At 48.1% G+C, this 14,495-nt stretch overlaps 1 protein-coding gene across 1 annotated transcript; it reads right to left on the reverse strand.

Annotated features, from left to right (window-relative positions):
• Nucleotides 1–8,914: 8,914 nt before the first annotated feature.
• On the reverse strand, nucleotides 8,915–13,168 carry SLC25A5 (solute carrier family 25 member 5). Its single transcript, XM_073361341.1, has 4 exons — nucleotides 12,959–13,168; nucleotides 10,428–10,914; nucleotides 10,129–10,269; nucleotides 8,915–9,323 (listed from the first exon to the last, which is right to left on the reverse strand). The coding sequence occupies exons 1-4, from the start codon at nucleotides 13,067–13,069 to the stop codon at nucleotides 9,166–9,168; spliced, it is 897 nt and encodes a 298-aa protein (XP_073217442.1). The 5' UTR covers nucleotides 13,070–13,168; the 3' UTR covers nucleotides 8,915–9,165.
• Between the last annotated feature and the right edge of the window lie 1,327 nt (nucleotides 13,169–14,495).

The following is a 14,495-nucleotide window of genomic DNA, read 5'->3' on the forward strand; positions in this document are numbered from 1 at the left end:
ACAGGTTAGGAAAGCCCCCAGGTGAGCCATAAGAACGGTCAGACCAATGGTCTATCCAGCCCAATATCCTGTATTCCGCCAAGGGCCAGTGCTTCAGAGGGAATGAACAGAACAGTCAATAATAGTGATCCATCCTCTGTAGTCCTCTCCCAGCTTCTGGCAACCAGAGGCTAGGGACACTTAGAGCATGGGGTTGTGTCCCTGACCATTCTGGCTAATAGCCATTGATGGACCTATCCTCCATGAACTTATCTAGTTCTTTTTTAGAATCCTGTTTTGGCCTTCACGACATCCTCTGGCAATGAGTTCCATGGGGTGACTGTGAAAAAGTACTTCCTTTTGTGTGTTTTAAACCTGCTGCCTATTCATTTCATTGGGTGACCTCTAGTTTGTGTGTTATGTGCAGGAGTAAATGACATTTCCTTATTCACTTTCTGCATCGCAGTCAAGATTTTATAGACCTCTATTATATTCCCTCTTAGTCATCTCTTCTCCAAGGTGAAAAGTCCATCTTTTTAATCTCTCTCACATGGAAGTTGTTCCATACCCCTAATAATTTTTGTTGCCCTTCTTTGTACCTTTTCTAATTCTAATATATCTTCTTTGAGAAGGGGTGACTAGATCTGCAGTGTGACTGAACTAGCCCCAGGTCACTTCAAGATAGGCTCCCCTCTCCCTGTGCAGGGATGATCCAAGGGCATTCAATGGGATGACTTGCAGAGTAAGGTAGTACTCAGCCACAGTAAGGGAGGCATAGTGAAGCCCTCATGATGTCAGTGAGATTACTCACAAGAGAAAGCTCTGAGCGCTGTGAGCGTCATTATGCAACATTCTTGTTCATGTCAAACAATCTGACCTTAACTGTTTGACATGAACAAGAATGTTGCCTAACGAAGCCCGGCAGTTGTGGAATGAGAGTGTAAACATAACAGCAATATGCAGGTGGTTTTGACATACCCAATTTGCTGAGTGAGCTGCGTGAGTTTATGAGTATCGTGCTTGCCTGTTGTTTCTGTGCTCTGCATCAGTGCAAACAATTACAGCTGGGAAGTAACATGGTGCCAAACACCCAGAACAACTCCTCTACTGCTGGGGGCCTGGGGCGTGTCTACGTAGCTACACAAACTTATGAGCAATCATGGAGTGGGTTTCAGGGTGATGAAACAAAGGTTTGCTTTTCACTTCTCCCCCTTCTCTTCCCTGAACCAGGGGGCTTGGTTCAGACAAGTCACTGGTTTGACCTCCCAGCAATTCCCAGTCAGGATGTGAGTGACTAAATTACTGAGATGGGTCCAAACTGCAAAGCGTGATCCTACATCCAAACTTCCCCAAAGCTGAGGGTTTAGGCTGCTCTTTTACCACTTCTAGGGAGTCCTTGGCTCTTTTAGTCTGTCCAACTGGGTTTTACTTTGCCAGGCGCGCCTCGTCTTGCTTTGACAGTCACAATAACATAGAGCAGCAAAGGTGAAAGAACATTTTTAAACATCCAGATCAATACCATTTTTGACTGCTTGGGGTTTGTAACTTTTTTCCATTCATTTGCTCAGTTGCATTTGTTCCTGGCCATTGCTGATCCCTAGTCTAACAGCAAGAGCAAAGTAGAAAGACGAAAAAAGAAAAGGTGTGAAAATCTGACATGAAATCTTAAGTCCTCTGCTTCAAAGCCCTTTTTTAATCAAGATGGTTTGAAATCTAGTTTACTGAAGATGTATCAAAATGCTGACCGTTTCAAATACAAATTTGCTGAATTGATAAAATCAGTTGTGTGAATACTGTACAAATAAGGGCAGCAGCTGGGGGCCCGGGTCAGATACTAAAGTGAGGAGAGCTGTATGAATGCGAAGAAGGATTCCTAACACATTCGCTGGCAACAGCTTTAACTCAGGAGAGACAGATGGTTTGAGGCCTGATCCAAAGCCTAAGGAAGTCAGTGGGAGTCTTTCCATTGGGTTCAGTGGGCTTTGGATCAGGCCCTCAGTGGGCTACGCTGCAGGTGTGGCATAGATAAGCTCCCTGGTTCAAAGTCCAAGAAGGCTGAATCAGCACTTCATCCTCCCAGGGTAGGAACATGGAGTGCCAGGAGGTGTGCTGTGTGGAAGGGCTCGTTTCGAAAAGCGTTTTAAATCCAAAGTCCTGTCAGCACGGACTTTAAAGATCTTTGGACTCTTATAAGAGTTAAGATTTTCCCAGGGTACATCTACACTGTGATAACCTCCCCTTCCCAGGGGGTCTCAGACAGAGCCCGGGCTCCAGCCTGAGCCCAAAGGTCTGCACTGCAATTTTATAGCCCCACAGCCCGAGGCCCCCCCCCCCCCCCCCCCCCCCCCCGCAGGCCCCAGTCAGCTGACCTGGGTCAGCCACAGCCATGCCGCAGGTCTTTTATTGCAGTGCAAACATACCCTGTGTCTTTGTTAAAGAAATTTCCCTTTCCATGGCACTGTTGTGCAATGCGCTTCCTACTAGTATCTCCTCCAGAGGCTGTGTTTCAGTGATGAAGATGTACACTGTATAGTATACCCATCACTTAGACCTGGACTGAACACTCTTGAATATTGGGAAAGTTCAGAGTTGAATTGGCACTTTGCAACTGGCCCAAATCTCTATAATGGGCCAAACCAAAACCCAGGGCCCAAACACCCTGCATTTTGGAAAAGTTTGGATTTGAACTTCACAATACAAGCATATTGCTAGTATAAAAGTGAAACACTTTGGGATCCTAGGGGCAGTGTAAAGGTCAAGCAATTTTAGCTGAAATCAGATCAGTAGATTATTTCCAGAGGATGAATGCTCTTGTGGATTGGGATTTAGGAGATGTTGGTTCAATTCCCAGCTCTGCCACAGACTCCCTGTGTGACCTTGGTCAAGACACAAGCTCTGTGCCTCAGTTCCCCTTCTGTAAAACAAGGATAATAATCCTTCCTTTCTCCCACTCTTTTTCTGATTTGTCTATTTAGGCAGGAAACTCTTCAGTTTAGGGACCGTGCTTTTGTACAGCCCCTAGCACAATGGGGCAATGATCTTGGGTGTTACATTTAGGCACGGCTAGAATACTAGTTAATCACTCCAGCATTAGCAACCTGGAGAAATGGTCTGCAGCCTTCCAAAGACAATCACCAATTGAAACATTATGATTGGGCCTCATCCCTACTACAAAGCTGCCTGTGATAGGAGGCTGCTTATCTTTGCTGCCAATGGGATTGTATCCCAGGCTAAATAACCTTCCTGCCACCTGCAAAAGTAAAGACCTTGTAAGGGACTATTAAAGAGCAGCCTGCTATGCACACGCACGTGTTGGCTACTCTCCAGCTTTCAGAATAAGGCAGTGAACTCCCGGAACTGGAAAGTTCAGTCCTATTTGCTTCTCAGACGATGTCTCCTCATATGTAGCAGCACCTGCCAGTGACTCTGAGGGGGGGAATGTAGAGACTGACCTCAGTCTGTGGGCTGGGCTCTTATGAAATGTGGCGGCTCACCCCAAATGCAGAGAGGGGGTTGCGGCACTGAGATTAGGGGCCTGCTACCACACAATTCATTCCATGTTACGGCATTGTCAGTTCAGTTACATGGGGCTGGATTCCCTTTGCCAATTAGTGTCTTTACTTAGTGGCCTAAGCGCACTCACAATTACACTTCGGTCAGTCTTTACAAAGGGACAAGAACTGGCTTTCATGGAGATGGAGCGTTCTAGCCCTCAGGAAAGTGAGGAGCTGGCAGAATGTACTAGATACATTGCACTACGCAAGCTGCCTTGTATTCCTGAGCCCCTAAGCAGACACTGCCGATCACTCTAATTTCCAGAGTATCCACAGGGATCCAGACTGTGACCATGACATTCATTTAATTACAGCTGAGGCCTGCTTGTGGAATCTGAAAAGAGAGTCTCTGTAGTTACTGTGGCACCTGGCCTCATCAGTCTAATTCATGCCTGTTGCTAGGAATGAGACTTTGGGCAACTCAGTTCCCCTCATTAGTAGGGGGAATAATACCCCCCCAACTAGTGCACAGAGATGGTATGCATACCACTTTGTGCTGAATGGAGCTGCAAAGCTGGAATTGGTTTTCAAACTTCCCCAAATCCAGTGTGCTAAAGTCAAGGCCAAGTGCAAAGTTTGGATCAGTCCATTCCCATTCTTCGGGGAACGTTTGGATCCAGAGTCATGGTTCGGGCTCTTATAGAAAGAGGGGCCAGTTGCACAGAGGTCAGGTGCAGTTTTGGTCTTGAATCATTTCTCTCTTTTGGTTACTATTTGTAAAGTGCTTAGAAAGGTCCCAAGCAGGCAGTGCTAGCCCACTGGGGGCCCTAAACAGGAATATTTTTGCCCTGCCTCCAACACACACTGAAAAAGCAAATATCTCCTCGCCCCTTCCCTTGAGCTGCTCAGGGCCCTAAGCAGTTGCTTAGTCTGTTTATGCCTAGCACTGGCTGTGGTCCCCAACCAGAGCACTAGATCCAGCCCATCCCCTGGCATCTGGGGGACTTTGGCCCTGACTCTGAACTTTGTGACTAAGGCCCATCTCCTGTGATCATGCTGGCAATGCACTGCCCCTTGCATTCCTACACCCTTCTGCTAGATGGACTTCAGACTAGCATGCCTGACATGACACAGGTGTGGGGCGGGCAACACTTGGTTGAATGAGAAAGTAAAGTCCAGCCATGCTGACCTAGCACTGGAGGTGATGATGCCTGTGCTAGCTTGGCTCTTACGGGAGGAAGACGAGAGCTGACTGAAGTCTTAGGAAGGGCTGGCTCTCCTTTAGCTCACAGCTATTCCAAGCATTTAGCACCACTATCAGCCTCCCAGAGCCACGGGCAAATACTGAATATGAGCCTGTGTGTAGCCTTTCTGCGTCAACAGGTCTTTAGCAGAGGATTTACAGCGGCTGGGCTGCCAGGAGGTTGTCACCGTGCCAGTGAGGAGGATGTTGAGAGCCTTAGCTCTGCCTAGGGTGACCAGACAGCAAGTGTAAAAAATCGGGACAGGGGGTGTGGGGGTAATAGGAGACTATATAAGAAAAACATACAAAAAACAGGACTGTCCCTATAAAATCAGGACATCTGGTCACCCTAGCTCTGCCTAAGATCTTATTTGTACAGTAACTGTTTGAGTGGCAATGTGCTCAGGGAATCATTAATGTCAATCAGCAGCTGAGCCTGGACCAGACAGAGCCCCCACAGACATGAGATCGTCAATATGCCGGAGGAGGTTTTATGTAAAAACCACCATCATAACAGACACCCTTTAGGTAGCGTGCTTTAGGGCATCAGCCTGGGACCCAGGAAACCTGGTTCAAATCCTGACTCCTCCACTAGGTTGCTGGGTCACCTTGGGCAAGTCTTTTCCCTTCCCCAGGGGTCTGTTTTCCCAATAATGACACTGACCTCCTCCGTAGCATGCTTGAGATCTCTTGCTGAAAGTGCTTGCCAAGAGCTAAGTATTACTAACACCTAATTCATTTCAGCAAAGAGGTCAATGACTGGAGACTGAATTCCCTCTCAGAAAGGATTCTCCCTCCCCGCTCAGGTTGAAGTATATGGGGAGAATGATGTAAGGAAACTTGCCATACGACTGCCTGTGCTTTCTATTGGTGAGTAAAGAGAACATTTACATTGTTAATGACAGGTTTCAGAATAGCAGCCGTGTTAGTCAGTATTCGCAAAAAGAAAAGGAGGACTTGTGGCACCTTAGAGACTAACAAATTTATTTGAGCATGAGCTTTCGTGAGCTACAGCTCACTTCATCGGATGCATCCACTGAATGTATCCGATGAAGTGAGCTGTAGCTCACGAAAGCTTATGCTCAAATAAATTTGTTAGTCTCTAAGGTGCCACAAGTCCTCCTTTTCTTATTATTAATATGGGCCATGTTCCACTGGGCGCCAACACTTGGAAAAAGGCATGTTACAGAAATGCCATGAAGTACTCACAATGATGTCTATCATGTACCAAATGCTTTTAACTGGTGTTCTTGAGTTTTCTTAGCTTGATTAAATCTCTCCCCCCTCCCCGACAGAACCCATTGCGTGGAATGGATTGCTCCACACTGGAATGGTTTGTGAAAGTGGAATGTGAGAGCAAAAAAATAAAAGGATCAAATTCTCTTCTCCATTACACTGGTTCAACCCTACCAGATAATGGCCCATTCACTGCCACTAGATGAAGACTCCATGGCAAATGTACCAACATTCTGATTTTTACAGACTGCATTTCTTAGGACTCAGCTCCTCTTGAGCCTAGCCTGTATGGTGGAGCCTAGTACAAGTCAGAGTCTAAGCACCATCCTGCTGTACTCAAACCAGGCCCACCAGCAGGTCTCCCACAGCACCAGCACTTGCAAAAGTAGATTCAGTACTCACCCTCATCCTAAGTCTACGCAGCCGTGATTTCACAGCCTCACGTTTCCACTTCACGCTACAGGGGGCTAGTGGGAGGAGAGAAGTTCCAGTGGCATGGACCACGTAAGCCACGTGCCAACAGGAAGCCCCCAAACAGCAGCATTTCAGGAAACCCCTTGCAATTCAGTAACATCTAGCAACCAGCCCCTAATTACTGAATCCATGTGTGTGTGGCACACAAGGGTTCTCCACCCAAATAGCTGACCTAGAGCTGCCTGATTGGGATGAAGCATTAACGTATGTTGAGGGAAAGGGAAGTGCTCTCTCTCAGAGTAACTCATACCCCTAGCAGCTGCTTGACTTTTAAATACCAGGCCACAATAAGCACAAGTTGCTGAGTTACTCTGCTCCTGTGTGTGGACTGGTTTGTAAATGACCTTCATCTGTTATATACAGGTTGGGAGGGAGAGGGTCATAGTGAAAGAATAGAAAGGCCATGTGTGGAAAAAAAAAACAAACAAGTCACATAGCAAAGGCTCTTGGGTAGGTAATCTGGGGAATGCAGAGATGCCTGCTCCATTTAGTTCCCTGGTGGCATTGTATAGTCAATTACCTAAAGTTCATGCTCCATCACATTCTTGAAAAAAGAAAAGGAGTACTTGTGGCACCTTAGAGACTAACATTTATTTGAGCATAAGCTTTCGTGAGCTACAGCTCACTTCATCGGATGCATTCAGTAGCTCACGAAAGCTTATGCTCAAATAAATTTGTTAGTCTCTAAGGTGCCACAAGTCCTCCTTTTCTTTTTGCGGATATAGACTAACACGGCTGCTACTCTGAAACCTATCACATTCTTGGACATCCAACTGATCTTGTTGGATTAGAAGCAAAATGTTCTGCACCTTCACACTGCCACTCACAGAAGCATTACCTGAGGCTGGAAGCCCTGGCAAGCAATAGCAGGCTGGTAGGAGACAATATTCCAAGTAGGAATTCAGAGTGCCAATCATGCATAGCCAAATAGTGCCTGCCCTTAAATTACTGCTGTAATTAATGAGGTTGTGCCCTCTAATTCAGAATTAATTTTCAACAGTAAAAATGACTCTTAGCACTGTGTAAGGCAGCTGTAGGGCTGTTTGTTTGAGTCACACCACTCCATTTTGATCTGATTGGAAAAATGGCTCTAACTGTTTGAGTTAGAGACTGAGGCTAAGAAGGGTGGTTTAGGAAAGGGCCTGGAGTGACCTTCCCTCCTTGAAGTCAGATTTAGGGATGGGAGGGATGCATTTGAACAGGATAGATGCACCAAGTATCCCATTGCCCTATATTAATGTAAGCTACATCTGCACATCTAAGTGGGGCAATACCCTAGCTGCATTTCCTTCGGGGGTTGAAGGGATAAGGTAGAGGTTATGTAGTACCAAGCAAGGTCCAGTGGCTGTTGATTTTTAGGTAGGCTATGTAACCCAAAGAAAGCAAGCTCATGTTTAATAGGGCTGGTCTTCATTGCAGTTAACCCAGGCTCTGATCCAGCTCCCCTCCATGCACAAAAACCACTACCCCATATGGGGTAGTGTTTTCTACCCAAGCACATTGCTCACACTTGGGCTAGTGATTCCCCCCGCCCAACCCCCTTCTGTGGGCATTGCTCCCTGTTGCCTTCCCATAACTCCGCCTGGTTGCTTACGTTCTCCCCCACTTCACAGGGAATAAGAGTGGCTCCATTTACTGCAGCACTAAGCAGAGGATAGTCCCCCCCACAAGTCCTAGTGCCTCACCTGAGCCTGGATACACTTCAGGGGACATGCTTGGGTAAGGCCTTGCCGAGTAGCTGCTCACAGCTGGACAAGACCATCCTGGGTGCTCACAATCAAGCGTGAATCACTCAAGCTAACTCTGCAGGGAGGACAGGACATACCCATACCTGACTGGTTTTGCTCTTAAATATGGAGTCAGTAATTTCAGCCACTTCCTTGAAATTCTTACGCTGAGAGACTCGTTTTCCAAGTGAGTTAATCCATCGCTCCCTTGCATACCTTTCACTGGGAATTCTGGCTACATCAGACATGGGTTAAACCATTTCTGGCTCCTTATCTGCCTAGAGCGTGGCTAGTTTTAATCTCAAGCTTTCGCTAGCACCCGTAGGCAGGGGGGCACTGCTGGCCTCTTATCACTTAACAGCTACCTTATCTATACAGGCACCGAGCTCCATGGAGATTTGCATTACGATACCAGTGCAGACAAGGCCTGTACATACTGGGAATTGTTTGAGATTGGGGCTTTAAAGGAAAAACAGTCAGTCAGTTAGGTAGTATCCCTTTCTTCTCCCCATCAAGAGGGTACATGACAAGAAATACACCCTGTTTGTGGATTAGCCAGTTATTCAAACACTTTCCTATTAGCACAAGCATTAGAAACTTAGGTTTACCTGGACTATGCCATCTCCTTAGACCACCCCCCCCTTCCCTCGAGTGCTACTAGGAGTTTCTCTACTTCTTCCAGCATTTTCCCCACTGCAGCTGCTGGTGGAGTGAGGCAGAGTTTACCGAAAAGAGGTAAAGCAAGTACAACACTAGTAGAGTCGGTTCTGGATGTTTTTTTTTTTATTATTATTTCCTCAGACTTGTTATTTAAACAGGAGTGCCTGAAATAAAAACATTTGAGTCCCATCATCAGGGGAATGACTTGATAAAGACAGAGGTCAGGTGAGCATGACAACTGCCCTTTGCTAAACAGTACAGATACCAGTTGTAATTGATACAGTTTTGACAGTCCATGAATGGTCAGAGTAAGTTACATAATACAACATGCCAGTTCACATGAGGAAGTAACTTAAGTGTACTTCTTGATTTCATCGTACAATACTAAGACAAAAGCGCCACCCATTCCTCTGAGTACATTGGACCATGCACCCTTGAAGAACGCCTTGGACCCTTCATCACGGGCAATCTTTCGCCAGCAGTCAATTGTACCAGAGTACATGATGTCAGCTGTGGAAAGTACAGAGCTTGTTAATGAGAGGAGTCACATGGACTAGGATCTTGCCCAGGTCAGTAGTGGCTCAGCAAGGCTGTCTGCTTTGAATGAATTACATTTCTGAGCTTGTGCTCTAGTGTTATTAGGCATTTAATTGTTTATCTTTTACTACACTTGCACCAATAATGGCATCTCATGTCTATATTGAGATGTAATAGGCAAGAATTTGAGTTTTACTGTCTATAGCAACTGCACTAACATCTCAAGGGCTTGGGTTTAGCAGCTGCATAAAGGCAAGTCTTCACTGCAAGTCATCCCAGGAGATATGCTGCTCTACCATTGTCATGGCTTAAACCAGAAGCACCACCATCTGCTGGGAGTTCTTCCACAGATTGTTTATATGCAACAGAGTGTCGGGATGTATTCTAGACAAAGGGCTGCATGCTCTCATGGAGCAAGGAACTCAAGCTCTAATCCTGGTCCAGCCAGTGACTTACTGCACATGCTGGGAAAGATGGACTGTTCTGCCTATAAATGGATATCATATGTCTCACCAGAGCATTGAGAGGACTTTTACTCAGAGTGGTATAACTGCTAAAGCAATAGACAATCTGGCTAGTCAGGGCATCAAAGGAAACCAACATCCATTTACAAGATTCCACTTCTGAACCATGAAGTCTTGCCTGCCGAAACCCTTCTGATCCCACGGGCCTTGAAACAGAGATAGAGTTCTCTGCACCCATCTTGCATCTCTGGACAGAGAGGTTTTTTTGGGAATGCCCACCCACATTATGTTCTACATGGGAATTAGATACATACTTGCTTTACGCCCTGACTGCATCATCATACGACGGCGGACAGTATCAAATGGATAGGAGGTCAAACCAGCAACAGCAGTAACTGTCTGAGCAATCATCCAGCTGATAACGATGTGGGTGTTCTTTGGGTCAGGAAGCATTCCTATGGGAGGGAGGAGATCAGATTAACACCACCAAATCACTGTATATTATAATACCAAAGTAAATCATTTTTCTGCATTAGAGTCTAGAGTTTCTTCTAACAGCCTTAATGTTGTTTAGCTTCTTCTGCATTTTAAGAAGTTAGTTCAAAGGACCTACCCTTTGCAGTGTCATAGATGCCAAAATAGGCAGCTCTGTAGATAATGATACCCTGAACGGATACATTGAAGCCTTGGTACAGGCCCTTAAGACCATCAGACTTGAAGATCTTGACCAGGCAGTCACCAAGACCCTTGAATTCTCTGTCGGCTCCAGCTTTACCCACATCAGCTGCCAGACGGGTACGGGCAAAGTCAAGAGGGTAGACAAAACACAGAGATGTAGCACCAGCAGCACCACCAGATGCCAGGTTACCAGCAAAGTAACGCCAGAACTGGGTTCTTTGATCCACGCCACCCAGGAAGATCTGCTTGTATTTGTCTTTGAAAGCAAAGTTGAGGGCCTGAGTAGGGAAGTATCTGATCACATTAGCCAGGTTGCCGCGCCAGAAGGACAGGACACCCTGCTCTTTGGGGATACGGACAACACAGTCAATGATGCCCTTGTATTGCTGGTCTGCTGCAATCTGCTTGCTTGCATGCTGCACCTGTAAAACAGTAGAAGAAGATGGATTAATATCATTGTGCTGATAAAATTACAAGGCTGAAGATCTGGACTGATGAAGTTTCATGGTTGTCACTTGGTAGAAATGTTTGTTTTAATTTGCATTTGATAATTAGCATCTGATTCCGGGGTCTGGATAGACAGTCTTCCTCTACAGAGATTAAGTACGTTTGAAGAAAATCCATTTAGGCCAGAAATGTTGAAAGCTTGTTATGAAATAAAATAAGCTTGGTCCTATGAAGCTAGAGGAATTATAAATGAAATGACAGATTTGGTAGTGAAAACATGAATTACTAGTAAACAAGAATGAGGATAAGATTAAGTGTAGATCTCTTAAATTTGGTGACAAGACAAGCTAGAGTGAGTTATTGTTGAACTTTGCTCATTATAACTAGGCGTGGAAGGATTATATTTGTACCGGTAAATTTTGATTTCACTGCACACACAATTCATAATCACAATTTACAGATAAGGCAACATAAGAAAAATGCTACTTGAGACCTCACGGTTTGAGTTAAGGATATTATACTCAAGGATATTTTACCATTTTGTGTTCATGGTTATAAGGCTTTAGCTTTTTGAATCTCAGTGACTACACTCATTAAATTGTCTGACCTCCCATAATTTCCCTGCAACTGTGAAAAGCATGCAAGTTAAAAAAAATTATAAAAAAATAAAAATTAAGTTTGCCAGGCCTAATTATATCAGTGTCATGAAAGTCTTAGGCTGCTTCAGTGAGAAGTTTCACTGTCCTCTAAGCAGATGTCAGTGCAATAGACTCCTGGAATACAGAGAGAGGGTAAAGTGCTGAATTCCAAGGTGATCACCTGCCATTCATTTGACCCAGAAACAGGAAGTGCTGTTCTCTTAGGGTGGGGTAGTAATAAAGATCTTCCTGTCTCCATTTAGACTTGCTAGGATTTTCTAGAGCAACCCTCCTCCGTACACTTGTCACATCATTCTGATGACAGTTTGACAATAAGGCGGATTACCTACTGGGGGCAGCCAGAAAGAACATCTTTAGCGCAAAACTGCACGTGAATTTCTTTTCAAAAGCCAAATATGCTTTGCTACCCTGGATTTTTTCCATAGTGCCCAAAAGGCAGCAATTTACCGTGATCCACCCCAGATCAGAGTTGCATGTGCGGTCTACTTTGGAGAGCAACGCTTAGTTAGTAGCCTGCCTTTATCTTTTTGGAGGGTTTTTTTTTGGGGGGGGGGGGGGAAGAGAGAGAGGAGAGTGGGGTCGTTTGGCCTGGAAGGTCACCGGGCTTCTTTGCTTTCCTCAGGCTGCGTGTTGTGCCAGCTTGGCTCTGCGCGCTGGTTTTACCGCACGATGCTCGGAAGCGGAGAGTCGATGGAGGCTCACTCGGGGGGCCGAGACCCCACGGCTGGGCCCCGGGGCGCCGCTGGGCCCAGAGCACGAGGGCGACGCAGCCTCCAGCCCGGAGGGAAAGGAGCCGGGGCGGAGGCTGCTCCACTCCCCCCCGGCCCGGAGCCGGGCCCGGCACCGCTTTGCCTAAGCGGAACTAGCTGGCTCCGGCAGCCGGTCGAAGCAGGCGGGTGGTTTCCGGCTCTGCCCGGCTTCTCCGCGCCCGGGGAGCGCCCAGCCGCCGGCACAGGGCCAAGGAGACCGGCTCCTTGGGCCGGGCGGGGGGCAGCGGAGCCTCGCCCCGGGCCCAGACCGCGCTGGCTGCGGCGGCCCAGCTCCCTCTCCCAAGCCGGGATGCCCGGGCCTGCCCTCTCCTTGCCGCGACCTTGGGAGGCGGCTCAGGGCCCCGGCATCTCCCCGGCTCGCGGATGCGCCACGCGGCCACGTCCCAGCTCCAGACAAAGCCGGGGCCGGTCCCCGGGATTTCCCCGAGCACTCGGGGCCCGCCCGCCCCAACCCCGGCCGGAGCCCATTCATCCCTCCCTCCATGCATGCATCCGTCCATCCATCCCTCCCCGCCGGCGGGCGGGCCCCCGGCGCATGCCAGGCCTGCCCCGCGCTCTGCACCGCCGCCCCCCGCCGCCGCCAAACCCACCTGCAGCAGCAGCTTCACTCTCTCGATGGGGGCGACGGCGGTCTTGGAGATGGCAGCGGCCACCCCCCCGGCCAGGAAATCCTTGGCGAAGGACAGGGCGGCGTCGGCCATGGCGGGGGCGGGAAGGTGAATAAATTAGAGCCGGGGAGCGAGAGGCGGCTGCTGGGGGGCCCGCGGGCTCTGAGGCCGAGCTGCGGCAATGGCCGGTTTATATACAACCCCCGCCCGGGCTCCAGCGAGCGGGGCGGGAGGCGCACGGAGCTACGCACGGGCAGCTTCCCACCCCGCTGATTGGCTTGGAGCTGGGGGGCTGGGCCGGGGAGGGGCCGGCTGGGAATGGGGGGCGGGGGGGGGGCCCTGGGTGTCGCCTCCCCCCACGTGGCACGGTGGGGACGGCCTGTGGGTCGGAGGGTTCTCCGGCGTCACGGGGCGTGGGGGGACTGGCAGGGCAAGGCCGGGCTCTGTGCCCTGGGGCAGGGTTTGGGGCCGGCAAGGGGCTGCTCTGGGTTTCCGGCCGTGACGCCGAGCGAGAGGCTGCTGCTAGGCAACCCCCGGGGAAATACGGAGGGGAGAGCGACCGCCTGCATCAGCCTGTGGCACCGTCGCCGTGGAAACAGGGTTGGGACGGGGAGCACCCCCACAAAACCTCAGGCCTGAGTCACTGATCACAGGCGCCTGGGGGGCGGAGAAGGTGGGTGGGCCCCGAGGTGCACATACTGTGAGGGATGCTTCCCAGAGTCATGGTCACTGGGGCTGGACCAGATCTATGGGATACTGGAGAGCAGAGCTCAAAGGTGGCTCACAAAAAAGCCTGGCATGGCCCCTGCCAGGTCGGTCATTGCCCAACAAAAAAATTTTCTCTCAGTTTGTTTAACTACTTTTATAGACCTTCCTCTGCAGCAGGCTACCTGATTCAATCCCACCTCAGAGTTCTCCAACTTTGGGGGGAGGGCAGAGGTATAACAGCCCACTTTAAACCTTAATCTAGTCCATGTGCCTTCCAGTGAAGGACTGTTCCCTGCATATTTTTTTTCAGTGTCTTTGTCCAGTCTATTTTGTGTTACATCAACTCAAGCCATCAAATGTGCTACATGAATTTAATCTCCAGGGTTAAGAATGCCTAAAAAATAGTAAAAAAACCAAACAAACCCACCTCATAAACAGGAAAGAATACAAAGATATGAATGAATAAGACTAGCAAATAATAAAATCAGTTCTTCCATTCAGAGCTGATCAGGAGAAACTTTTAAGGCTTCACTCCACTCATACTCATTAGGGGAATATATGAGGTGAGCTTTCATGCCTTTCATAAAACCATTTCTTGACAGAGAAAGTTTCGGAAAACTGATTTCACCCAGTCACAGAGGCTCAGGTTAGAGTGCCAGTTTAACTATTCAGACAAGGGGTCCAAGGCCAAAAGCCTGTCAGTGACTATAAAATAAAATAAGTATCAACCTTAGGACTATCATTCAACTGAACAACTGATGGGATAAAGAACAAAGATAACTGTGTCTGTGGGGGTGTGACTGTAATATGC

Source organism: Lepidochelys kempii, chromosome 9 (assembly GCF_965140265.1).
Source record: "Lepidochelys kempii isolate rLepKem1 chromosome 9, rLepKem1.hap2, whole genome shotgun sequence".
NCBI classification, from domain to species: domain Eukaryota; kingdom Metazoa; phylum Chordata; order Testudines; family Cheloniidae; genus Lepidochelys; species Lepidochelys kempii.

Coding starts and splice junctions, on each gene's coding strand:
- SLC25A5 (XM_073361341.1), bottom strand. CDS start 13,069: ATGGCCGACGCCGCCCTGTCCTTCGCCAAGGATTTCCTGGCCGGGGGG. Junction 10,915..12,958: donor GAGTGAAGCTGCTGCTGCAG/GTGGGTTTGGCG, acceptor ACTGTTTTACAG/GTGCAGCATGCAAGCAAGCA. Junction 9,324..10,128: donor GCAGTCAGGGCGTAAAGCAA/GTATGTATCTAA, acceptor TACTTTCCACAG/CTGACATCATGTACTCTGGT.